Source organism: Macaca thibetana, chromosome 6, assembly GCF_024542745.1.
Source record: "Macaca thibetana thibetana isolate TM-01 chromosome 6, ASM2454274v1, whole genome shotgun sequence".
NCBI lineage: Eukaryota > Metazoa > Chordata > Mammalia > Primates > Cercopithecidae > Macaca > Macaca thibetana.
Window position 1 is genome coordinate 176,486,135 of NC_065583.1, and position 16,827 is coordinate 176,502,961.

Below are 16,827 nucleotides of genomic sequence, written 5' to 3' on the forward strand. Positions count from 1 at the left end.
TGAGATCCGGCCACTGCACTCCAGCCTGGGCGACAAAGCGAGACTCCGTCTCAAAAAAAAAAAAAAAAAAAATACTTCCTCTTAGTTTACAAAAGGATTTACTTTCTTACTGGTTGGGATGAAGCTGTCTGAGGTTGCTACCTGTTATTATTCCTTCATTTATTGGACCATGTCTGCCATTGGAGGTTTTCAAACTGTGGTCCCTGGACATGTTAGAAATGCAAATTCTCAGGCCGAATCAGGACTGAATCAGAAGATCTGGGGTAGGGTCCCCCGAGGACTGAATCGGAAGGTCTGGGGTGGGGTCCCCCCAGGACTGAATCGGAAGGTCTGGGGTGGGGTCCCCCCAGGACTGAATCGGAAGGTCTGGGGTGGGGTCCCCCGAGGACTGAATCGGAAGGTCTGGGGTGGGGTCCCCCGAGGACTGAATCGGAAGGTCTGGGGTGGGGTCCCCCCAGGACTGAATCGGAAGGTCTGGGGTGGGGTCCCCCCAGGACTGAATCGGAAGGTCTGGGGTGGGGTCCCCCCAGGACTGAATCGGAAGGTCTGGGGTGGGGTCCCCCCAGGACTGAATCGGAAGGTCTGGGGTGGGGTCCCCCGAGGACTGAATCGGAAGGTCTGGGGTGGGGTCCCCCGAGGACTGAATCGGAAGGTCTGGGGTGGGGTCCCCCCAGGACTGAATCGGAAGGTCTGGGGTGGGGTCCCTCTAGGTGATCCTCTTACACAGGTTAGAGAACCAGGGCATTAGGGGTGGTAATTTGACAATTCTTTTTTTTTTTTTTTTTTTGAGACAGAGTCTTGCTCTTGTTGCCCAGACTGGAGTGCAATGGCTCACTCTTGGCTCACTGCAACCTCCGCCTCCCGGGTTCAAGTGATTCTCCTGCCTCAACCTCCCAAATAGCTGGGATTACTACAGGCACCTGCCACCATGCCCAGCTAATTTTTGAATTTTAGTAGAGATGCGGTTTCACCATGTTGGCTACGCTGGTCTTGAACTCCTGGCCTCAGGTGATCTGCCCGCCTCGGCCTCCCAAAGTGCCGGGATTACAGGCGTGAGCCACTGCACCTGGCCAGAAAAATCTGTTTTAGCATTAACATAATTAGTTATTAGCTTTAACTCCCACCCCACATAATTTCAAAGGATTAATACCAATAAGACAAGTAACAATGATTGATTGAAATTTAGGATTTCAGTGGCTCTATTTGTCTTTAGACTATGGCTCACTAAATCTGCACACTTGAAGTGCTGTGTTCTAGCGATGTTCTGACGACACACGAATAGGCTGTGTGACTGTCACCAGCCTGATGTGCACTTGGGCTGCAGAAACCCATGATGCTGCCTAGCCCAGCCAGCCCCCGGTCACTCATCAGATTCCAACTGGATTCTGACACCACAAGCACCCGGGACGCTGCCTAGGAGCTTTCTCTGGTGGCAGGAGTACATCCTGGAGTAGGGTGGGGGTGCCTGGAATTGACCGTCCTGAACCTGTGGAGCGTTGGCTGGTGAAGGAACGCACCAGCTCCCACAGTGAGCATGGGCCCAGCTGCCCTTGTGGGACCTGGCTCCTGGACGCCCCACGACACCACCTCTTTCCTGTCCCACCTCCTGCTTCCCTTCAGCTAGTGCTCAGGGCCACCTTCCAAATTTTGATCTCAGGGTTGGTGCCTGTAGAATGCAATCCAAGGAATTTAGATTCATTCATTTCAGATACTATTCTTTCAATTTTAGGGACTATCTTAAAAACTTAGTTTGGTAATATGTAAAACATTTAAAATTTCAAGGTCCAGGTATTACTTCAGAGTCTATTTCAGTCTCACTTCCACCACTGACCCCTGTCCTCCACAGCAACCACTTTAGTTTTCCATCTTTGTACTGTTTTAAGAAAAAGCAAATACATATCTGCATTATATTATATGTACTCTGCTCCTTATCAATAGGCCTTCCTCATTCCTCCTTCTGGTACTGAGTTCCCCACTGTACAAATTAATGTTCCTAATCCCCTACTGATGGACATTTTGATTGTTTCCGGTTTTACAAATGCCACAGTGAAGAACTTGGTTGCAAACACATTCAGGCTGTCAAAAGAACTCTGTGCATAAAGTCCTTTCATTTCTTTTCCAGTTTTTTTGATGCAGATTCCAGAATTGCTGAGTCAAAGGGCAAATGCTACATACTTTCGTTAGACGCTGCCAAATCCTCTTCCACGAGGCTGCAACGTTCTGCATTCCACAGTGAGGTATGAGAGTCCTTGTACCCCACAGCTTCATAAACAAAGCATGATGGCAAACCTGCACGTTTACCAATCACACAGGTAAGAAATTTCATCCTAGTTTCACCTTTTTTTTTGGTTAGCATTTTTATTACCAGCTTTTTTTTTGGTGTAATGCACAGAAGGTAATGAACACATTCTACCTGCAAGCTTCTTCCTGTGCCTTTGGAATCTGCTCCTGCCAGTCTGCAGGAACCACGGATCTGCTTTCCGTCACACAGGAGGCATTCTCGACACCCTCTGTACACAGCATGCACTTTTTTATTTGGCTTCTCTTACGCAGCATAGTGACTTTCAGATTTATTCAAGCTGCTGCATGTGCCAACAGTCCACTCCTTCCTAGTGCTGAGGCCCCATCACATAAGCACAACTATTTCCTGTGTGTGATGTGTTATTCTCTGGCTGTACACTGCCAAAAAAGACATCATTAAAAAAAAAAAAAATCTAAATATAATGTAAAACCTGCCTTGCCTTAGGAAAGTTTTTCTGGCAGCGGCTCACACCTATAATCCCAATACTCTGGGAGGCTGAGGCAGGAGGACTGCTTGAGCCCAGGAGTTTGAGCTCAAGCAGTCCTGGGCGAGATGGTGAAACCCCGTCTCTGTAAAAAATATAAAAATTAGCCAGGCATAGTGGCTCACACCTGTAGTCTCAGCTCCTTGAGAAGCTGAGGTGGGAGGATTGCTGGAGCCCGGGCGGTGGAGGTTGCAGTGAGCCGAGATCACACCACTGCACTCCAGCCTGGGCAGCATGGCAAGACTCTGTCTCTACCAAGAAAAAAACCAAAAAATTAATAGAAGGAAAAACAAAAGGTTTTTCTTACCAAAAATACACTTTAAGGAACAAATTTATCATATTAAGTTGGTGCAAAAGTAATGTGGCTTTTACCATTGAAAGTAATGGCAAAAACTGCAATTACTTTTGCACCAACCTAATATTATTTTCTAATGACGAACTTGGAAATAATTGTCATTATTCTCTAAAAAGAACAGTCTAAAAATAAAGCAGCAGCCCATTTTACTTCTACGCCAGTTCTTTTAGTATTTGGCTATTTAAACTGGCGGTCCCTAACCGTTTTGGCACCAGGGACTGGTTTCACGGAACACACTTTTTCCATGGACAAGTGTGGGGATGGTGGGGATGGTCTGGAGATGAAACGGTTCCACCTCAGATCATGAGCATTAAATTCTCAAAAGCGGCGCATAACCTAGATCCTTCGCATGCGCAGTTCACAACAGGGTTCCACTCCTATGAGAATCTAATGCCACCACTGATCTGACAGGCGGCGGAGCTCACACAGTAATGATCTGACAGGAGGCGGAGCTCACACAGTAATGATCTGACAGGAGGCGGAGCTCACACAGTAATGATCTGACGGGGGCGGGGCTCACACAGTAATGATCTGACAGGGGGCGGGGCTCACACAGTAATGATCTGACAGGGGGCGGAGCTCACACAGTAATGATCTGACAGGAGGCGGAGCTCACACAGTAATGATCTGACAGGAGGTGGAGCTCACAGAGTAATGCTCTGGCAGGGGGCGGAGCTCACACAGTAATGTTCACTGGCCAGCTGCCCACCCCCTACTGTGCGGCCCGGTTCCTAACAGGCCATGGAGTGGTACCAATTTGTGGCCTGGGGATTGGGGACCCCTGATTTAAATAATCGAGGACACACTGACCTAGTAAACCATCTGCCAAGAAAAGGGAGGAAATACTAGTTTTCTCCATTCGCTCTCAGGCACCAACATTAATTTGAACTTAGAAATAAACTACAATAAGGCCAGGCACGGTGGTTCACACCTATAATTCCAGCACTTTGGGAGGCCAAGGAGGAAGGATCACCTGAGCCCAGGAGTTTGAGACCAGCCTAGGCAACATAGTGAGACCCTGTCCCTACAATTAAAAAATAAATTAGCTGGGCATGGTGGTGCACACCTGTAGCCCCAACTACTCAGAAGGCTGGGTTGGGAAGATCACTTGAGCCACCCAGGAGTTTGAGGCTGCAGTAAACTGAGACTGCACCACTGCACTGATCCTGTCTCAAAAAAAGAAAAGAAAGAAGAAAAAAAAGAAACCACAACAAAATATCTGGATTTTGATGTAACAGAATACAAAGATTATTACATTTGATTTTTAGGTCAACAAATATGACTAAAGTCATAATAGTAAAATATTTTAAATGGATTTGGAAATAAAAGAAAGTTTGTTCATTTGTATTTTATTTAAGAGCTGTGCCCAGTTTTATCATCTCACAAGAATGAAACAAGGGACAAAGGTAAGTGCCACGTTCCCTGGCCACTGGGTTCCTGGCAAGCTACCAGCCACTGGGTGCCAATCTCCCTTCAATGTACTCCTTTTTCCCCGGAGTGCAGAAGCGTATAAAGGCAGTTATGACATGGACACATGCATGAGCTATTATACATAATTACAAAAGCTGATTCTGTTATCACTGCATCTTGTCTCATCAGTAGGAGCGAATGGCTGGGGGGACGGTGGCACAGTCAGCCTCGTTCAAAGTTTTGTCGATTACGGGTCTATATTCCAGAGTGACCTTGAAAAGAAGAATCAGTGGTAAGCATAAAAATGTACAAAAAGCCATCTCATGTATTCCTTTTGAAAAATTTAAACTATAAAAGTAGATTAATGGCATGGGAACTTAAAAGTATTTGCCGCAGTCTTTTCCAATAACAAATTCAAAAATGATCTACATGCGCAACAGGGGACTGTAAATGGCAGCAGATCCGTAGAGTGGAACAGAGCAACGAAATGACCCTGTGCCAGATTCTCAGTGCTTTACAAAAATGCTCCCGTCATGAAAAGTGGGAGAACCCTTGTCTATACCAAGACACTTTATAACTATCTACTTCCAGTTCAAAGTAAATATTTACATAGGTTGAACATCCCTAATACAAAAATCTGAAATTCTCCAAAATCTGAAGCTTTCTGAGCACCAACATGACATTCAAAAGAAATGTGCTATGGAGTCAGATCTTCTGATTGGGATGCTCAGACAGTAAGTATCATGCAGATATTCCAAAGTCTGAACAAGCCTGAAATCCGAAACACTTCTGGTCCCAAGGATTTCAGAGAAGGAATTGTATATTAAAAATGCACACACAGGAAAAGGTAGGCACATACACAAAGAAATTTAAACCATAATGGGTCGTCTCTGGTTGTGAGCTCTTATTTCAATCTCTTTGTACTTTCTGAAATGAGTATGTATTTCTTGAAAAATCACTAAAACTGGCTGAGTGTGTTGGTTCATGCCTGTTGGGGAGGTCAAGACAGGTGGATCACTAGAGTTCAAGACTAGCCTAGGCAACGTGGCGAAACCCCATCTCTACAAAACATACAAAAATTAGCCAGGCATGGTGGCGTGTGCCTGGGAGGCTGAGGTGGGAGGATCACCTGAGCCAGGGGGAGGTTGAGGCTGCAGTGAGACAAGATCGACCCACCACATTTCAGCCTGGGCAACAGAGATGAGACTGTCTCAGAAAAACAAAAAACCCGAACCCGGAAACATTAAAAATAGACTTGTGCTAAGCGAGTGAGGTATGATTTCTATATACGATCAGGAAATGGCCTTCATGATAAATTCTGAAAATGACCTACTGCCTGAATTACAGACACACTAGATGATAGTGAGAGTCCACAGGTAACTTCCACAGACACAGATAAGTGATTATACGACTATCTCTTACAAGCTACGAAAAGCTTAAGGGTAAAAGCTTTCTATCTTCATTATTTCTGAATCTTAATGCCTAGCGGAAATGCCACACAGGTGAACTGTGCTTGTGTGGAACAAGGCTGCAACCCCCCTACCACACCCTTGGCTGGCTGTTCCCAGGACACTGCTCACCACAACCCCTCTGCTTACCCCAACCCCTCCTCAATTTCTGCCCTTCCCTTCTCTGCTTGCTCAGTGCCCAGGGGATGCTAAGCGCTGCACCACATCCCCTCGGCTCCCCTGCAGATGCTTCCAGCTGGGCCAGCCCAAGGGAGGAGAGGGGAGGGGTCTCTTCTGGGCTCCCTTGGCTTGGGACTGGTTTCTGGTAGTGGCTGTGTCCCCACCCCACAGACGCTGACTTTCTCCCTAAGTCCACAATCCTCATCTCCTCCCCGCTCACCAGGCCTTGGACACTTGCTCCTGCCCAGTGACTTCCATCTGGCCCACACCACGGAGCAGCCCTTCCTTAAGGCTCCTCTGAACCACTTGCAGGTGCTGGATTCTGTTTCCAGCCAGAAGCCTGACTGCTGTCAGAGGCCTTTTTCAGTGGTGCCTCAAATCTGTCAGGAGTTGATTTAAATCTGGCCTGCTCCTCCCCGTTCACCATCAGCAAGGTCGGCCCGTGAACCTGGGCAGGGCCGTGCGCATTTTGGGTTGTGGTGAGAACGAGCTCCACACTGACCTTCCCAGTGCTGACGTCCACATAGGACAGGGTGTGCTTCCTCCAGTGCTCCTCAAAAGGCTTCTTCTGTTGCCCCTGGATGGGCTTGGAGTAATCGTACTCATCAATCCGCACCTGAGGCCAGAAACACCATCACATATCTTATTACTCTAACAGAGCAATACAGAAAAAACACAGCAAACATTAAAATGATCTAAGAGACAGATGCCCTAGAACTCATTCCATTTCCACTTCAGCCCCGGCACCATCAACATGTTCAGAACCCAAGGAGGCCACATGGCTGGTCAGGGGGTGTGCAGCCAGCAGTGAGTCCAGAGTAATCCGTGTCCGCACGTTCCCTTAGACACCCTTTATGTACCTAAGAGTTTACCAAATACTTTGTCTTTCTGCTGCATGCGCTGGGAGACTACCTACTACCTCAATCTTTTCTTTCAGCCTGTTTTTATTTTTAAAAAATTTTTCTTTTGAGATAGGCTCTCGCAATGTCACCCAGGCTGGAGTGCAGTGGTGTGATCACAGCTTGCTGGAGCCTTGACTTCCCAGGCTCAATCATCCTGCCTCAGCCTCCTGCACGTACCACCACGCCTGGCTAATTTTTTGTGTAGAGACAGGTTTCGCCATGTTGCCCAGGATGGTCTAGAACTCCAGGCTCAAGTGATCTGCCTGCCTCAGCCTCCCAAATGCTGGGATTAGAGGCGTGAGCCACTGCACCTGGCTTCTATTCTAATTAAAACTCATTGTGACCAACTGAATTTATACTACTGGCTAGGCGCAGTGGCTCATGCCTGTAATCCTAGCACTTTGGGAGGCTGAGGTGTGTGGTTCACTTGAGGTCAGGAGTTCAAGACCAGCCCGGCCAACATGGTGAAACCCACTCTACTGAAAATACAAAATTAGCCAGGCACGGTGGCGTGCGTCTGTAATCCCAGCTGCTTGGGAGGCTGAGGCAGGAGAATCACTTGAACCCTGGAGGCAGAGCTTGCAGTGAGCTGAGATTGCGCCATTGCATTCCAGCCTGGGGGACAGAGACTCCATCTCAAAAAAATAAAAATAAAAGTGATAAATTTATTATTATTTTGTATTCTGGCAAACACGGATTCATATACTTCGCAGGAAAGACTCTTAATATGTACAAGGAGGCAAGAGCAAGTTCCGAGCAGTGATCACAGCCATCAGCATATTCCAGTGGAGGGTAAATCGGTGAAATTTCATGGTGAATAAAAATGATCTCCCACTCACCGCGCTCGGCGGGCTGGAAAGGTCACCAGCCGCCGCCCACACACGGTCCTGAACCAGCCTGTGTGCCTGCCTTGTGCAGCCTTTGTCCTTTCGCTGATGTGCTTTATCCTGAACTTGCATTTGTGCCCCGAGCTTCCCTTTCCGTGTTTTTTTGCTATCGTATGTGAGAAACTCTTACCAGGCAGAATCCAACACGTGTGCTCTGCACAAAAATCAGTTCACCTGAAGAACAAGTGACCACAGGGCAGGCTCTATAATACCTTTTCCAAGCCACAGGGCAGGTCTGAAACGGTGGCTTACTCGTTATTTAATAAACTGGCATTTCCTCCACAGGGCAGGTCTGAAACGGTGGCTTACTCGTTATTTAATAAACTGGCATTTCCTCCACAGGGCAGGTCTGAAACGGTGGCTTACTCGTTATTACTGGCATTTCCTCCACAGGGCAGGTCTGAAACGGTGGCTTACTCGTTATTACTGGCATTTCCTCCTTAGGGCACGTTTGAAACGGTGGCTTACTCGTTATTTAATAAACTGGCATTTCCTCCTTAGGGCAGGTTTGAAACGGTGGCTTACTCGTTATTTAATAAACTGGCATTTCCTCCACAGGGCACGTTTGACACAGTGGCTTAATCGTTACTTAATAAACTGGCATTTATTTCCTGGTCATGCCACTCTGGCTGCACTTCTAAACTTGGCCTTCTAACAGCAAAGCACATTGGCTTGGAGATGCCACTGCTGCCATCAGTGGACGCTGACCCAAAGCAAGGAAAAGGTCACAGTGATCCAGAGGATGGCGGGAACCCAGGGATCAAAGTTACCAGGGGGAAAAAGGCGTTTTTTGGATTTACTTTTGGGGAAATGAAATAAAATGCAGAGAAAATGCAGGGGTGGGGCTGAGTCCCACCAGGTGGGAGGAAAAGGCAGGTGCAGGTGGGTGTGGCGAGAAGGCGCACCTTGTAGTCTTCCCTGGCGTGTGCGCCCCGTGACTCCTTCCGCGCCTCTGCTCCGTAGATGGTCTGCAGCGCACACAGCATCAGGTTCTGCAGCTCCAGGGTCTCCACCAGGTCCGTGTTCCAGACCATTCCTGGGGACACAAAAAGTTCCATCAGGGGCAGGCGGGACCCGTCACAGGGGCCTTCTGAGCTGTCAGCCTGGGCCTGCTAGTCCGTGGAGCCACTGGTTGTGGCTTTATGGCTGTGGATCCGGACAGCAAGCATGGAACTAAGTCAGCACTGACGGCACAGACACCAGCCCACCCTACAGAAGGCAGGGCCCAACACTGCACAGAGCCCGCTGTGCTGTCTGCTCACCCCGGTCAAACGTCTTCAGGTGCTTCAGGTCTCCGTAGAGCTTGCTGATTTTCCCACAACCTTCTTGCAACACGCTTCCCACACGGAACACGGCAGCATGATTTTGCATTGACTGTGACACAAAATATTATTGGTAAACTTTTAATTCATAGAAGCAGCCACACCAAGAACTGCTTAACTTTTAGACCTGTTGTTTTGCATTTCATTTAAAAGTTACGTAAATTAAACAGAAAAATTAGGAAATTCAGACTATGAGTTTATTACTCTGAACTTAAAAATGAAGTTTTGACTAAAGCTTCTGAATACTGTTTCTATTACATACACATCTTAGACCCAGACACATCCTTTCCAGTGGGATACAGCCAGGCTCCAGGGCTCCAAGCAGACTGCCTGTGAGGTACCATGTTCCACATGGCTCTGCGGCCAAGCAGGAAACGCTGCCTCCCCACGCCCCTGGCAGGACTCCTGACGTGGGGTCTGGTGGTGAACGTGACACAAGCCAGCAGCCCTGTGGTGACACACACTAGGAGGAGCTGAGCAGAGCCCTGGTGATGGTGGGGTTGGAGCCAAAGGTCTTCAGTGAGAGGGAGGGGCGTGGGTGGCTGGGGCCCTTGGCCCATCTGGCTACTGTCTTCTGCCTATTTTGTAGAAGCTTTTTATACACTGACTTCCTTCATAGTTTTACTGTGGCGAGAAACGTGCCATGCAGTGGACCTGAAGTTTACTGTAGGTGTGCTGGCAACCGGGCGTCAGCTTTTGCTTCCTGTGGGACAGACAGATACCACCTCCGTGATCCCTCCTCCTCCTTGCTTCTCCCTCTAACTCTGCTTTGCTCCACTGACCCTAATTGTTTCCTCCTCTACCAATGCACCTTCATGGTTTAATTTGGACATTTCATCTGATTTTCCTTGGACTCATACATAATCATGACACTGCAATGCACATCAACCTAATGGTTTTTCAGGAAGAACAAATGAAAAAAGTTGCATCTCAGAATCTAGTATTACATTCTTTCATGTCCTTTAGCAGCCACGTTTTCATATCCTTTCTTGTATTTCTGGTTACATTATTTCAAGGCATTTTTAATTTTTTGTTTGAAATGTGAATGAGATATTTACTGATGTCTAAGCAGATTACTGCTGGCACATCGCAAAGCTACTAATTTTTAGATACAAATCTCTTATCCAGACACCTTACTGCATTCTTGTTTTGTTTCTGTTAGTTTTTCAGTTTATTCTCTGGGAATTTTTTGGAAATTATGTCTGTAAATAATAGCAATTGTATCGATTCCTTTTCAATATTTACTGCCGAGACCAACTCAATCGTAGAGACCCTAACCCAGCAGCACTAGAGGAATTAAAGACACACACAGAAAATAGCTTGTGGAGCGGGATATCAGGGGTCTCACAGCCTTCAGAGCTGAGAGCCTCGAACAGAGATTTACCCACATATTTACTGACAGCAAGCCAGTCATAAGATTTACTAAAAGTATTCCTTACGGGAAACAAAGGGATGGGTCTGGCTAGTTATCTGCAGCAGGCACACGTCCTTAAGGCACACATTGCTCATGCTATTGTTTGTGGTTTAAGAAACACTTAAGCGGTTTTCCACCCTGGGTGGGCCAGGTGTTCCTTGCCCTCATTCCGGAAAACCCACAACCTTCCAGCGTGGGCGTCATGGCCATCATGAGTATGTCATGGTGCTGCAGAGATTTTGTTTATGGCCAGTTTGGGGGCCTGTTCCCAACAATTTACCTCATTTCTTTTTTTGATTCTTACTATTAATAGCCAGAGTCAGCAGAAAAATCCCTTCCCCCAACAAAACGCATTTCCACAAGCACAGGAAGCTTTGTTCAGTGCTGACTCCAGCATCTCACGGAGCCTGCGATACAGCAGGCACCAAGACACACCTTGTTTGGTGAGAATGTTTCTAGTATTCTTACTTCAAACTGTCTCACGGATTTGCCATTTCTGTATCCTAAGGCATGTTCCCATTCTCTAATACAATGGTTCCTTCTCTCACAGCTGGCCTCCAACCCTACAAAAGTACTGCAAGGCATCACTCGGCCTTCTGTGCCTTAATCACGCTATTCTTCTCACCGTTCCAGAAAGCCTCCCTCAAGCTCAATCTTACTTCAAGACTGAAGGGCACAGGCCTCTGAAAATGTCAGCAGGGAACCTGTTCTCTTGTGTCTTAACACCATATGCCTTTCAGAATAGGACTAAAGCAATGGACTTCTTTTTAGAAAATACGCAGAAATTCTTGCAAATAGTAGACAAGAGATCTCATTCATGGACAAGAATCCTTGTTATTAGAGGAATTCAGTTTCTCAGACTGACTATATATCAAGTTCTCCACAGCCCTCTGTGGCTAATGGCTGCCATACTGGACGGCAAACACTCGGAACATTTCCATCGTCACAGACGGTCCCACTGGACCGACTCCCAGCAGCACAGGCTGCACACATCAGTTTCCACCCACCGCCCACTCTCCCTCTCTTCTGAGTATATTCAGGGGCAGCCACAGGCCCAGCTTAAAGACATTTCCAAGCTGCTGGAAGTCAGGCATGATGACATGATCAATATGTGGGCCTGAGATGTAAGCACCAGTATTATGTTGAACTCCAGGAAACCTGCGAAGAGAAAGCTGCCCTGCTGGGGCCTGAGCTTCTCCGGTGGTCCTGCTGCTCCCTCTCCTCCACGCTGTGACTCATCCATGACAGCCTGCGACGGTCAGGGCACGGAGGTCACGCCCAAGCACACACGAGTGAACCGGAGAAGGCTGTCCTGGATGCTAAGCAGTCACTAGTTCTGCCCTAGCCTGCTGACCTGCTATGTGGAAAAGTGCACTTCTGTATAGTTCAGGCCTCCTGGTCTCTTTCATATTCTTGATACGGTGAGGAGTACGTCCTACTGCTGTTTACCTCGATACTGGTGCAGCCTCGTATGTTTATCGCAGCACTAGTCACAATAGCAAAGTCATGGAATCAACCTAAGTGCCCATCAACGGATGACCGGACAAAGAAAATGTGGTACATAAACACCATGAAATACTCAGCCATAAAAAAATAACGCAATCATGTCTTCTGCAGCCACACAGATGGAACAGGTCACTCTCCTAAGTGAAGTGACTCAAGGTCAAGTGTCACATTCTTACTTGGAAGTGGAAACTGAACGGTGAGTACACGTGGCCACACAGAGTGGACTAACAGAGACTGGGGGCTCCAAAAAGCGGAAGGGGTGGGGATGAGCAATTACCTGCTGGGTACAACATACACGACTTGGGTGACGTGAAAAGCCCAGACTCCACCACCTCATGGTACATCCACACAAACTGCACCTGCATCCCCCTAAATCTATTTTTTAAAAAATAAAACCAGTGCAGGGCCAGGTATGCAGCCAGCCTGCTCACTCCAGAGCGAGTCCAGGCTCTTACCTTCTGCATGCTGAGTCGAAGTTCTGACGTTCTTATGCTTCCGTCAGCAAATCTCAATTTGTCAAGATTCATGACAGATTCTTCTCCAGCATTTGGTTTAATTGGAGGGACTTTATCTCCTAAAACAAAAAAAAAGTTAGAATTTAACTTTTCAAAACTATTTTAAAAAACCAAATGGATTTAGAATGACACAAAAATACATAGCACAGCCGCTCAAGGAGCTTGGAAACTGCGAAAGTCTTCTCAGCTAACACACTGCCAGCCCACCCTACATCTGAGGCCATCTGTTGAGCTGGGGCCAATTTTAAAGAACATACATAAAGGCAAAATTGTTGGCACACAGTAGATATCCATTAACTTATCTTAGAGTGAATAAACTAGAAATCATCTCTAAAATTAAAAAATTAAATGAAGGCCGGGTGCGGTGGCTCTCGCCTGTAATCCTAGCACTTTAGGAGGCCGAGATAGGTGGATCACTTGAGGTCAGGAGTTCAAGTGCAGCCTGGCCAACATGGCAAAACCTCGTTTCTACTAAAAACACAAAAATTATCGGGGTATGGTGGTGTGCGCCTATAATCCCAGCTACTCGGGAGGCTGAGGCATGAGAACTGCTTGAACCCGAAAGGTAGAGGTTGCAGTGAGCCAAGATTGCGCCACTGCACTCCAGTCTGGGCAAGAGCGAGACCCTGTTTTAAAAAAAAAAGTTAAATGTATACAAATTTATATACATTAAGTGTATATAAACGTCACTCCACTAAGGGAAAAAACAAACACCTTCCAGATGGTGGTCCTGAGGGGCCGGCCACCCCACCGTCCTTCGCATAAGGGGAAGGAAGGTGGCTGCTGTGTGCTTGAAAGTCACCTGCTGATTTGGACTCTTGTGTGCTCTCACCTACACTTCAAGATTTGCAATTTTTTTTCTTTTTTTTGAGATGGAATTTTGCTCTGTAGCCCAAGTTGGAGTGCACTGACACCATCTCGGCTCACTGTAACCTCCACCTCCTGGTTCAAGCAATCCTTATGCCTCAGCCTCCAGAGTAGCTGGGACTACAGGAGTATGCCACCATACCTAGCTAATTTTTGTATTTTCAGTAGAGATGGGGTTTCACCATGTTGGCCAGGCTGGTCTCAAACTCCTGACCTCAGGTGAGCCACCTGTCTCGGCCTCCCAAAGTGCTGGGATCACATGTGTGAGCCACTGTGCACAGCCAAGATTTGCAACTCTTGTGTTTCTAAGATGTCTTCAAAAAAATTTTAAAGTTTTTTAAATAACATTATATATATTTTCTTCAACAGGTAATACATGCAGAAGGTAGGAGGTATGAAATGCAGGAGTCAAACAGGCCCCGCCCCGCCCACCACCTCCCCAGGGGACCAGGGTGTGGGTCTCTTGAAGGCCTGCTCAAATGCTTCTAGGATTGCTGGTGTTTCTTTTCCTTTTGATTATAATGCTTTAAAAATTGATCATTCAGTAAAATTGACTTTTTTCTTTCAGTGGACCGTTGTACAATTTCTTTTTTCTTTTCTTTGAGACAGTGTCTCCTCCCTCTGTTGCTCAGGCTGGATGCAGTGGTGTGATCTCAGCTCACTGCAACCTCCGCCTTCCAGGCTCCAGCAATCCTCCCACCTCAGCCTCCCAAGTAGCTAGGGCTACACTGGTGTGAGCCACCATGCCCAGCTAATTTTTGTATTTTTTGTAGAGACGGGGCTTTACCACCTTGCCCAAGCTGGTCTTGAACTCCTGAGCTCAAGCAATCTGCCTGCCTCGGCCTCCCAAAGTGGTGGGATTATAGGCATAAGCCACTGCACCCAGCCTCAGTTCTACCAACTTTAACACATGTATAGATGCATGTAACCACTTTGGGAGGCTGAGACAGGAGGATCACTTGAGGCCAGGAGTTCAAGACCATCTTGGGCAACAAAGGGAGACCCTGTCCCTACAAAATATTTTTAAAATTAGCCATGTGTGGTGGCGTGCACCTAATCGTACCACTGCACTCCAGCCTGGGCGACAGAGGGAGACTATCTCTAAAAAATATATATATGTATGTATTCTTTTTTTTGGGGAGTGGGGGAGAAGTGGTGATGCTACAAGCATTTTTTCTTTCCTTTTCATTTTAAAAAATTAAAGCACAAAGATACAGTAAAATAAACTCACCATTTTTAGTGTAGTTTTTCAAATTTTAGTACACAGAGAGCTGTGTCCGTATCAGGAAACAGCCTCTGGCAACCACCAATCCCTTTTCTTCCCTAGATGTGCCTTTTCCAGAATGTTGTATTAAGAGAGCCACAGGTGTGCAGCCTTTTGAGTCTGACTCCACAGCATTCTGCGTGAGATGCTGCATGCGTGAGCGGTTTCTCAGATGTAAAGTATAGGGTATTCTTTTTTTTTTTTTTTTTTTTGAGACCGAGTCTTGCTCTGTCACCCAGGCTGGAGTGCAGTGGCCGGATCTCAGCTCACTGCAAGCCCCACCTCCCGGGTTCACGCCATTCTCCTGCCTCAGCCTCCCAAGTAGCTGGGAGTACAGGCGCCCGCCACCTCGCCCGGCTAATTTTTTTTTTTGTATTTTAGTAGAGACGGGGTTTCACTGTGTTAGCCAGGATGGTCTCGATCTCCTGACCTCGTGATCCGCCTGTCTCGGCCTCCCAAAGTGCTGGGATTACAGGCTTGAGCCACCGCGCCCGGCCAAGTATAGGGTATTCTTACAAAATGTTCTTTTTTTGCATTTTCAGAGAAAAAGAAGCTCAAAATTTCTACATTGCTCTGAGAGAAGTGGTATCAGTCCTCACTGCTACAAAGTGCAGGGCTATGGAGTGAGACAAGCACAACCTGTGGCGTCAGGAGCGATGGACCTGAACTCCGCCTTCGCCCATGGTCAGCAGCGACTTGGGGTAAGACGCCAGCTCTGCGTGTGCTGGCCTCCCGAGCTGTGGTCAGATCCAGAGACAGAGTGTCTGAAGTAAGCTACCTTTTTAATACTCTCCGTACCTTTCTAACTACAGATATAAAAGCGGGCATGTTTATAAGTTACAGCAGTCCTAGTTTTTATTTCACTTGAATCCACACAAAAAGCACCTGTTCTATTAAAACAGCAGAAATGATGCCAAACAGTTAACACCAGAGAAAGGTAACGGGAAGAATGTGGGCCTGGGGTCCCACCATTCTTGCCACACAAACATCCACCGGTGCTTCATCCACCTCACACTGTTCTGAGCACATGAGGCTGGATAACCACCGTGAAGATCTCTGGAGGTGAGAGTGATGCTAATTGTCCTGTTCTTAGTGCACATGAGACTCACACTCCCACACATGGTATTTCTTCTCCTACACATTATTTGACGCTATCATGAAAAGAAAACCAGCAAGTGAAATCCAATCTGTCCGTAGAGAGTGGGAATTCTGTTCACTGTAAGTCATCCCTTCTCCTCTAATAGAGGCTAGCTGTACTTTGTTTTTAGAATGGCCTAAATTATTTTTCTAAGTACATGTTACATATTCATTCACACCAACTATTTAAAAAATTTCATTGCAAATAAGTGATTTTTATCAGGCAAGTAATATGTAATGAACTTCCCCTAAAAATAACAACTTCCTAATAGTGCTTTTTCTTTTTTCTTTTTTTTTGAGACGGAGTCTCGCACTGTCACCCAGGCTGGAGCGCAGTGGCCGGATCTCAGCTCACTGCAAGCCCCGCCTCCCGGGTTTACACCATTCTCCTGCCTCAGCCTCCCGAGTAGCTGGGACTACAGGCGCCCGCCACCTCGCCCGGCTAGTTTTTTGTATTTTTTTTAGTAGAGACGGGGTTTCACCGTGTTAGCCAGGATGGTCTCAATCTCTCCACCTCGTGATCCGCCCGTCTCAGCCTCCCAAAGTGCTGGGATTACAGGCTTGAGCCACCGCACCCGGCCCCTAATTGTGCTTTTTCTAAGCAGAACATAATGACTACAAAATAATTAAAAAAAAATGTAACCCCAAAAATGTCACCTTAACTGTTAAGATCCCCAACCAGCCTCTATCTAGTCTCAACATTACCACCACATAACCTCCGGATTTCTCAGTTTAATCACTTCTAGGGGAAAAAACCCAGACTACCTCTATATGACCACTAAGCAAATTTCCAGTAACAAATCGAGGCTTTGTAACCTGGCTGGGTGCCGTGGC

At 47.0% G+C, this 16,827-nt stretch overlaps 3 protein-coding genes across 5 annotated transcripts in view; 1 reads left to right on the forward strand and 2 right to left on the reverse strand.

The window, feature by feature from the left end:
* Positions 1-16,827, forward strand: part of CCDC127 (coiled-coil domain containing 127) — a 417,207-nt gene that overhangs the window by 367,635 nt on the left and 32,745 nt on the right. The window lies entirely within an intron of this gene.
* Positions 1-16,827, reverse strand: part of PDCD6 (programmed cell death 6) — a 128,621-nt gene that overhangs the window by 44,282 nt on the left and 67,512 nt on the right. The gene's annotated exons all lie outside the window — the stretch shown is intronic.
* Positions 4,475-16,827, reverse strand: part of SDHA (succinate dehydrogenase complex flavoprotein subunit A) — a 196,393-nt gene continuing 184,040 nt past the window's right edge. The window contains exons 12-16 of the mRNA XM_050795356.1: positions 12,666-12,784; positions 9,231-9,342; positions 8,874-9,004; positions 6,682-6,795; positions 4,475-4,823 (exon numbers count right to left, since the gene is read on the reverse strand). Coding sequence (XP_050651313.1) covers positions 4,737-4,823; positions 6,682-6,795; positions 8,874-9,004; positions 9,231-9,342; positions 12,666-12,784 — 563 coding nt within the window. The 3' untranslated portion in view covers positions 4,475-4,736. The remainder of the gene's footprint in view (positions 4,824-6,681; positions 6,796-8,873; positions 9,005-9,230; positions 9,343-12,665; positions 12,785-16,827) is intronic.